This window comes from Protobothrops mucrosquamatus, unplaced genomic scaffold (assembly GCF_001527695.2).
Source record: "Protobothrops mucrosquamatus isolate PMUCROS unplaced genomic scaffold, P.Mucros_1.0 scaffold11087, whole genome shotgun sequence".
Classification (NCBI taxonomy): Eukaryota; Metazoa; Chordata; class Lepidosauria; order Squamata; family Viperidae; genus Protobothrops; species Protobothrops mucrosquamatus.
In genome coordinates this window covers 9,573-17,385 of record NW_015396869.1, presented here as the reverse complement: position 1 = coordinate 17,385, position 7,813 = coordinate 9,573, and the positions used below count along the sequence as shown (strand labels likewise).

The following is a 7,813-nucleotide window of genomic DNA, read 5'->3' as shown; positions in this document are numbered from 1 at the left end:
AACATTTCCACGACAAAATTTAGGTAATTTGGTTTCTGGAAAGAAGCGATTGCTTACCAATTCATGCACCGTCTTAGTTTCCAAATTAGTTTTCCTCGCCATTTCTTTGTTACCTAATTGCATATTTTTACTATTATTGTATATTTCCTATTTTCTTTGGTCCGAGGGTCAGAGGAAAGCTGTAATGTTGGGGGGGGGGGACTTCAGCTTCTGTCCATTCAAGGTTTCAATACATGTTCTTTCAAATTTGGGGGTCCCAGTGTCTGAAAAAAAGCCAAGAGAGCCAATTGAGAGGCTGATGAGAATATACAGTATATTAGAAAGAAGCCAGCATTAGTTGGATTCTACATTTTCTACCTTGGGATTCCACAAATTTGCATCTTCTAGCTTGCGACATTTTCTTGAACTAGTTGCTAATTTACCCAGCCCAGAACTGCATAGAATAATTCTCTAATATATTTGGGAGCAAATATATTACAGTAGAACGAGGCATAACATCTTGCTTTCTTCTTGGCAAAGAACTCCTTAAGCTTGAGATAATCTTTGCTATCAGAACCTTTCATGCCGATAAAGAAAATTGCTTTGTGAACCTGTAAACCAGCGGTTCTCAACCTGTGGGTCGGGACCCCATTTGGGGTCGATCGACCATTTCATGGGGGTCGCCAAGCAAGGCTGTCCGCCATTTTTTTTGTCTGCCATTTTTTTTGTCCGCCATTTTTTCCCCTTTTCCAGCGGATGCCTTACCTCCCTTGGGATGGGCCAGCTGGTGGTCGGCCTGCTCTGTCTCTGCCGCTTGCCAGCTACGCCTCGGCCGGCGCAGGGGGCGGAACCACGCATGCGCGGCGCTCCCGGGAAGGGAAAGTCCTCGACTTACAACCGGTTGGGTAGTCCTCGACTTACAACCGGTTTAGTCCTCGACTTATGACCAGTTTAGTCCTCGACTTACGACCGGTTGGGGTCGCGGCATTAAGAACCACTGCTGTAAACACTTTACCATGCTAGCTGTTTTCTAACAAGAGTTTCTTTTCAATGTCTATGCTATGTAGTATTAGTATTTCTCAACCTGGGCCACTTTAAGATGGGTGGACTTCAATTCCCAGAATTCCCTAGTTTCGGCTAGATGGAGAATTCTGGGAGGTGACGTCCATAGGCATCTTAAAGTGGCCCAGGTTGAGAAACACCGCTCTGTAGTATAATGCTCCCATTTATTTATAAGTCCGTTTCTCTTTTGACTTTTTTTTTTTTTTTTAGGGTGAATTTGTGAATGAATACGTTGGTGAATTAATTGACGAGGAAGAATGCCGATTGCGAATTAAGCGCGCCCATGAGAACAACGTGACCAATTTTTATATGTTAACTGTTACAAAGGTAAAAGGATATCCTCCGCGCGTGCATGCGTGCGTGTGCGTCCGTGCATGCTTGTATGTCATCCCAGCATCAAAGGTGTTACGGTTTTGACACCTGTCAAAATGACAGTCTGCATGTAAAAATCCACCAGGAAAACTCGAGATTACTTGCCAGCCAGACAAAACAAGAGTTTTTAACTCTCCCAAGTTCAGCAGATGATTTTGGCTTGCCAATTTTTGCGATTGAGGCTGCTCCTGTAGCAATGCTACGTTTGCAGCGGAAGCATCAGCGTCGACATCCCGTTGCAATAGTTTAAACCAGGAGTCCCCAACCGTGGCAACTTTAAGACTTGTGGACTTCAATTCCCAGAATTCCCCAGCCAGCCATGCTGGCTGGGGAATTCTGGGAATTGAAGTCCACAGGTCTTAAAGTTGCCACGGTTGGGGATCCCTGGTTTAAACCATTCATTCTTTAATCGGTGTCGTGTTCATTTCTGCATCCTTTGTCTTATTCAAGGACCGCATAATAGATGCTGGACCAAAGGGAAACTACTCTCGCTTCATGAACCACAGCTGCAACCCCAACTGTGAAACCCAGAAGTGGACAGTCAACGGAGACGTCCGGGTGGGACTCTTTGCTCTGGGTGACATTCCTACAGGTAAATGCTCTTCTGAATGTTCCCGTTGCCTTTGAAAGTGAGTGGAGATATTTTGACCTCTTCGTTGTCTTCTTCTTCTAACAGTCCTTTGTTTTGTCCATGGAGATTCTCAGTCATCCAGGTCATGGTTGTCCCAAAAGTGCTTTTTCAAAAGGCAATTGGATTTTATTTTATTTTATTTTCTCTTTTCTTTCTTTTTTTCTTTCTTTTTTTTTTTTGAAGACCTTCCGCTTCAGAGCTGAAGAAGCTTCTTGGATGAGAAGCAAAACATCTTCAAGGGGGCGGAAAAAAAAGTCCAGTTGCCTTTTGAAAAAGCACTTTTGGAACTGTCCTTTATTTTGTATAACTCCCATAATACTACCCTCAATCTCTGGATTGTGTCCTACCTCCTTCTCCTCTTGCCCAAGAATGCAAGCAGCATGTGACCTAAATGTCGTTTCTAGGCTTGGTGCTCCTGGATCTCTTCCAGTTCTTTTTCCTCAATTTGACCTGGATAGGGATATTCTCTTAAAGTCTTTTGCTTTCAGGTTTTACGCTGCCTCTTCGTTCTTTCTGTTGTTGTTGTGGTGGTGGTGGTTCATTCACAGCCTCTTGATAAACATTTTGTAAAAACATCTCTGTGTGTAGTTTAAGCCTTTGTCCTTTTGTCCATACTGACTCTGCTCCTGGGACTGGATGGAAAAATGAACTCTTTCTCAGGGCAAATAAAGCAAATGAGAGAAGCTTGTATTTGATGAAAGAGAAAGCAAAAAAAAAAAAACATAGTATGCTGTAATTGGGTGAGAAGGGACCTTGGAGGTCTTCTAGTCCAACCCTGCACTCAAAGACTCAATTCAGTGACCTCAAATGGAAAACTCTTGAGGCGATAAGAAGATTCAGTTAGCAATGGTCCTTATGTATGGAGAGATCTTGATCTCTAACAGCTTTGGTCAGATCCAAGAGAGCCCAAATTTTCTTCCTCTGGAATAAGCATGCTTGTTTATGCAAGCAAAGCCAAATTGAAATGAATAGTCAAATTGAAAGATGATAACTTGCCAGCTTTTTATTGCTCAAAACATTTTCCAGTTTAGAAATGCTGATGGATTTTAACTATGACCTCCCCCAATAGGGTTACATCTGGATATTATGGCTTGTCGCACAGCCAGCCAGATGTTTAGATTGGATTTGGGATGGGAAAACCAGAGAAAGAGATGCTAAAAAGGAGAAATAAAGGAGAGATTCCTTATTAATTCTGCTAGCCACTGGGTCATTTCGATAAGAACGAGATTTTTCGCTGGCAATGAAGATGGCCATCACATTTTTAATACTTTTTAATACTTTAATGAAGCTGGTATATCGCTCTTTTCTGAAGCAAAAAACGAAAAGTATCTCTAACATACTTTGCTAAGTATTAAACTAATTCTCTTGAATCTACAGGGATGGAGTTAACATTTAACTATAATTTGGATTGTCTGGGCAATGGCAGAACCGAGTGCCACTGTGGAGCAGAAAACTGCAGTGGATTCCTGGGAGTGAGGCCAAAGGTTAGTCACACAAATGGGGAAAGCCCTCCAGGGCAAAAACCACAGATAGATGGAATATCAAACACAGGGGCATGTTCTCTCTCCGCTTGTGCTCACCAGTCCAAACCAGGACTTTCCTCCTGGTCTCTTTCATCACAGATAGTCCTCAAACGTATGACAGTTTGTTTAGTGACCATTCGAAGTTACAGCAGCAGTGACCTGGGATCATTTTTCAGGCTTTCGACCATTGCAGCGTCCTCAGGGTCACGGGATCAAAATTACTGGCTCGTATTTATGCCGGTCGCAGTGTGTCCCTGAGTCACGTCATCACCTTTCGCGTCCCTCTGACGAGCAAAGTCAATGGGGAAGCCAGATTGACTTGACAACCGTGGCAGGAAAACGTTGCAAAAGGAGGCAACGCTCACTTAACCCCCTTTCTCGCTTAGCGACAGAAATCTGGGGCTGAATTGAGGTCGTGAGTCGAGGACTCTCTGTACAGAATCCCCATCTTCATTTAGGGCTTGACGGCGACTGTTGGGTGTTCATCTGAACTCAGCATTTTCTTGGCTGGAAGCTTTCGCTTTCAGACACCAGGGCTCAAGTAGGCTTAGAGCAGTGGTTCTCAACCTTTTAGTCGAGGACTAAACCGGTTGTAAGTCGAGGACTACCCAACTGGTTGTAAGTCGAGGACTTTCCCTGCCCGGGAGCGCCGCGCATGCGTGGTTCCGCCCCCTGCGCCGGCCGAGGCGTAGCTGGCAAGCGGCAGAGACGGAGCAGGCCGACCACCAGCTGGCCCAGTTCAAGGGAGGTAAGGCACCCGCCGGAAAAGGGGGAAAAAGATGGCGGACAGCCTTGCTTGGCGACCCCCGTGAAATGGTCGATCGACCCCAAATGGGGTCGCGACCCATAGGTTGAGAACCGCTGGCTTAGAGGGTAAAGGGAATGGCCTCGAAACTGGAGGAAGAGCTGCTAGCAAGGCAGTGTCCAGTTAAGAGGGGCCTGAGTCCATTCCAAGAAACAAATTGGAGAGAACATTCAGACAGCCTACTTTAAATGGAGATAATAATGGGAAAGAAAAAGGAAGCACCTTCAGATTTGTAAGACTGTTTTACTACAGATCAGGGGCAGGGAACTACAGCCCCTGTATGATCTGTGGACTTCTACTCCCAGAATTCCTGAGCCAGCATAGAATTCTGGGAGCAGAAGTCCACGGATCATAAAGGGGCCGTAGTTCCCCACCCCTGTATAGATGACACAATTAAAGTAGTCCTGTCCTACATGGCATTGGTTTCTTAGCCTGGTCTACCTTGTAGGGCTGACTTAAGAGAGTTGCGACTCTTTTTTTTTTTCTTTTTTTTAAAATTGTCCTTTATTAACATTCTTCTTGGCTTTTCCCTCTGCCTGTTCAGACGGCGTGCGCAACGGCAAATGAAGAGAAGGCAAAGAACGCAAAGCTGAAGCAGAAGAAACGGAAGATAAAAATGGAGCAGAAGCAGATGCACGAAGATAATTGCTTTCAGTGTGGAGATGGGGGTGAACTCGTCATGTGTGACAAAAAAGACTGTCCCAAAGCTTATCACCTCCTCTGCCTTAATTTGACACAGCCACCCTTTGGTAGGTGCCTGCAATTTTGTGACAGCTGTAAATAGGCCTTTTTTTTTTCCTTTTGGACATAAAAATATATATGCAAAAAATCACCTGGCTGTTTAAACGAGGAGCCGTGGTAGCGCAGTAGCTAATATTGCAGGCTAACTCACTGTCCACTGCCAGCAGTTCGATTCTCACCGGCTCACGATTGACTCAGCTTTCCATCCTTCTGAGGTCGGTAAAATGAGGACCCAGATCGTTTGAGGGCAGTATGCTGACTCTGTAAACCGCTGAGAGAGGGCTGTAAATGGGAAGTGGTATATAAGTCTAAGCGCTACTGCTATTGCTGCTCTGTTTCAGTAGTCTAGTTGTGACGAAGTTAATTAGGGAAGACACTGATATCTCTAGGAAGCCAACATAACAGTCACAAAACAGAGCAGCGGGGTTGATGTCCACTTCCAAGATACTTGAGCTCAATTTCCACAGTCCAGTCAGTTTGTCAGCATTCTGCAATCACAAAGAAATTTGGGATGTTTGCAGTGGTGGGATTCAACCAGTTCGCACCACTTCGGCAGGACCGGCAGCTAATTTTTTTGTTGCCCAGGCCCAGGATGGACTTCCGGAAGCAGCATCCACAAAGAGAACCGGTTGTTCACCTATTTGAATCCCACCACTGGATGTTTGGTATTTTCTTCTTTCCCCTCCGTTTTTACTTCTTCCCGTGAATCCTTTAGCAAATCCTGAAATGACCCTTTTAAGCCGGCCTTTCCATAGAATTGGCTCTGCCAATATTTTTGGGGCTTCAAATTACAAAACCAGGATAGTTCTCTGTCAAGGTTAGGAGAGTCAGTGGATAGCAGCTGTGTTACTGGACTTTACCTTGCTTTCTATTTACCTTTCATTTATTTGGTTGGTAAGATTTTTTTTTTAAAGCACATCTGAGAAGGTAACATTTTTGCCCTCCTAATTCCTATAAATTAATCTTCATCAAGTTGAGATTGCAGTAGAGCTCTCACGTTATTTGAATAGTCTTTAAGGCAGGGGTGTCAAACTCAATTTCATTGAGGGCCACATCAGCATTGCGGTTGCCCTCGGGGGGGGGCTGGGGGTGTGTGGCCAAGGTGGGTGCAGCCTACTGGGTGGGCGTGGATGGAGTGGGTGTGGCCTACTGGGTGGGCATGGCCAGCTTTACATCGTTCGCGTCAAGGGTGCCTGTGGGGGCCTGGGCAGGAGTGGGACAGATCTGAGGGTCTCTGGCAGAAGGGGGTGAGACCGGGGCAAGCGCCAAGGCATGGTCCATTTCTTCATTCCTCACAAAGGGTGACACCTCCCCAGCATGCACCCAGGGGGCGGAGCCGACGCAGCAGGGGCTGGTTCCTCACTGTTTCCAGACGGCCTTGTGGAGCTAAGACTGAATGCGTTTCAGCATAGATGGCCACCACAAAATTGTACATTGGCTCCCGGCCAACCTGGGCCAGGGCCAAGCCAGCGGGGGCCGTTCCTTCACTGTTTCCAGGATGGCTTCGCGGGCCACAGGAAACCACTTCGCGGGCCGCATCCGGCCCCCGGGCCTTGTGTGTGACATGTCTGGAAGTTCTTTGAAGAGTAACGTCTGTCGGAACCATGACCGTAGTCTAGTTTGCATCGTGAAAATGGGCCGGCTATTTTCTTCCGGCACCCGTGCGGATACATATTTGATCTCTCTTGTTTTCTTCTTCCTCAGGGAAGTGGGAATGCCCGTGGCACCAGTGTGCCATCTGTGGCAACCCGGCGACTGCGTTTTGCGAGTTCTGCCCTCACTCTTACTGCAAGGATCACGAAAAGGGAGCCCTGGTCTCCTCGGCCTTGGACGGACGCCTCTGCTGCTCTGAACACAACCCCAAAGCTCCCGTGGCCCCCGAGTATTGGGGCAAGATCAAGCGTCGATTGGAACAGCAAAATCCGGAGGAAGCATCGAAGGAGTGAAGAGGCCCTTTCACACCCACACACACACCCACAAAAAAAACAAACCGCAACCCCAAATGTGTTCCCGTTCAGGGTGGCAAGTCCTTGTGAATCTAGATACAGTGCCAGGGGAAGCCTCCTCAATCTTTAGAGCTGCCTCTAATGGGACTCAATTGGGATCGCTGGATCTTGGAAGGCAGTTCAGGAGCCTGTGCATCTGATTAGATCCATTTGCCCTTTGTCTGCGTCTTTCGGGCTCTGGAAGATCAGAAAGAAGCATCTTGGCAACGCAATTTTGTTAGGAGAGGGTTAGGGGTTTGCAGAGAAGGACCTGGGATTTAAGTCTGTTCTCTGCGTGTAGAAAAAAAGGAAAAGAAAACATAGCGAAAATATTTATTTATTTAATTTCTAACGGACTTTTTGGAGGATTTCTGGTTCTAATACAATCGGTGGGTCTGAAAAAGAGTAGCAAGCACCAGCCTGGTTATCTTATCTCTGTATGTGTCTTTTTTATTATTATTATTATTATTATTATTATTATTAATTATTATTTTCCTGTCTGGTTTTACAATTACGGGGGGGGGGGGAGAAAAAAATCCGATAAATCTTATTGGGCAGTTCCGAGTGAGATACTTCCAGTAACTTCATGACGGCAAGAGTTTTTTGTTTTGTTTTGTTTTGTTTTGTTTGAGATGGTGCAATCCCTCTTTCCTTTTTTTTTTTTTTTTTGGACTGAATCAACGATAATCATGATACCTTCTCCCACCCAAAAAAA

General features: G+C 45.8%; 2 protein-coding genes across 2 annotated transcripts; both read left to right on the top strand.

Moving 5' to 3' along the window:
* Nucleotides 1–1,251: 1,251 nt before the first annotated feature.
* On the top strand, nucleotides 1,252–4,939 carry LOC107301263 (histone-lysine N-methyltransferase NSD3-like; the record flags this gene model as incomplete). Its single annotated transcript, XM_015830511.1, has 5 exons — nucleotides 1,252–1,368; nucleotides 1,864–2,005; nucleotides 3,422–3,528; nucleotides 3,667–3,679; nucleotides 4,917–4,939. Coding segments are annotated over 5 exons (402 nt in total), but the record flags the coding sequence as incomplete, so codon positions are not given.
* On the top strand, nucleotides 4,933–7,084 carry LOC107301264 (histone-lysine N-methyltransferase NSD3-like). The gene is made up of 2 exons (XM_015830512.1): nucleotides 4,933–5,121; nucleotides 6,818–7,084. Exons 1-2 carry the CDS (start codon nucleotides 4,989–4,991, stop codon nucleotides 7,057–7,059), a joined length of 375 nt encoding a protein of 124 aa, XP_015685998.1. The 5' UTR covers nucleotides 4,933–4,988; the 3' UTR covers nucleotides 7,060–7,084.
* The last annotated feature ends 729 nt before the right edge of the window (nucleotides 7,085–7,813 follow it).

Bases quoted from the DNA above. Each gene is read 5' to 3' on its own strand.
- LOC107301264 (XM_015830512.1), top strand. From the start codon at position 4,989: ATGGAGCAGAAGCAGATGCACGAAGATAATTGCTTTCAGTGTGGAGAT. The intron at 5,122-6,817 runs GTAGGTGCCTGC...CTTCTTCCTCAG, and splicing joins TTTGACACAGCCACCCTTTG to GGAAGTGGGAATGCCCGTGG.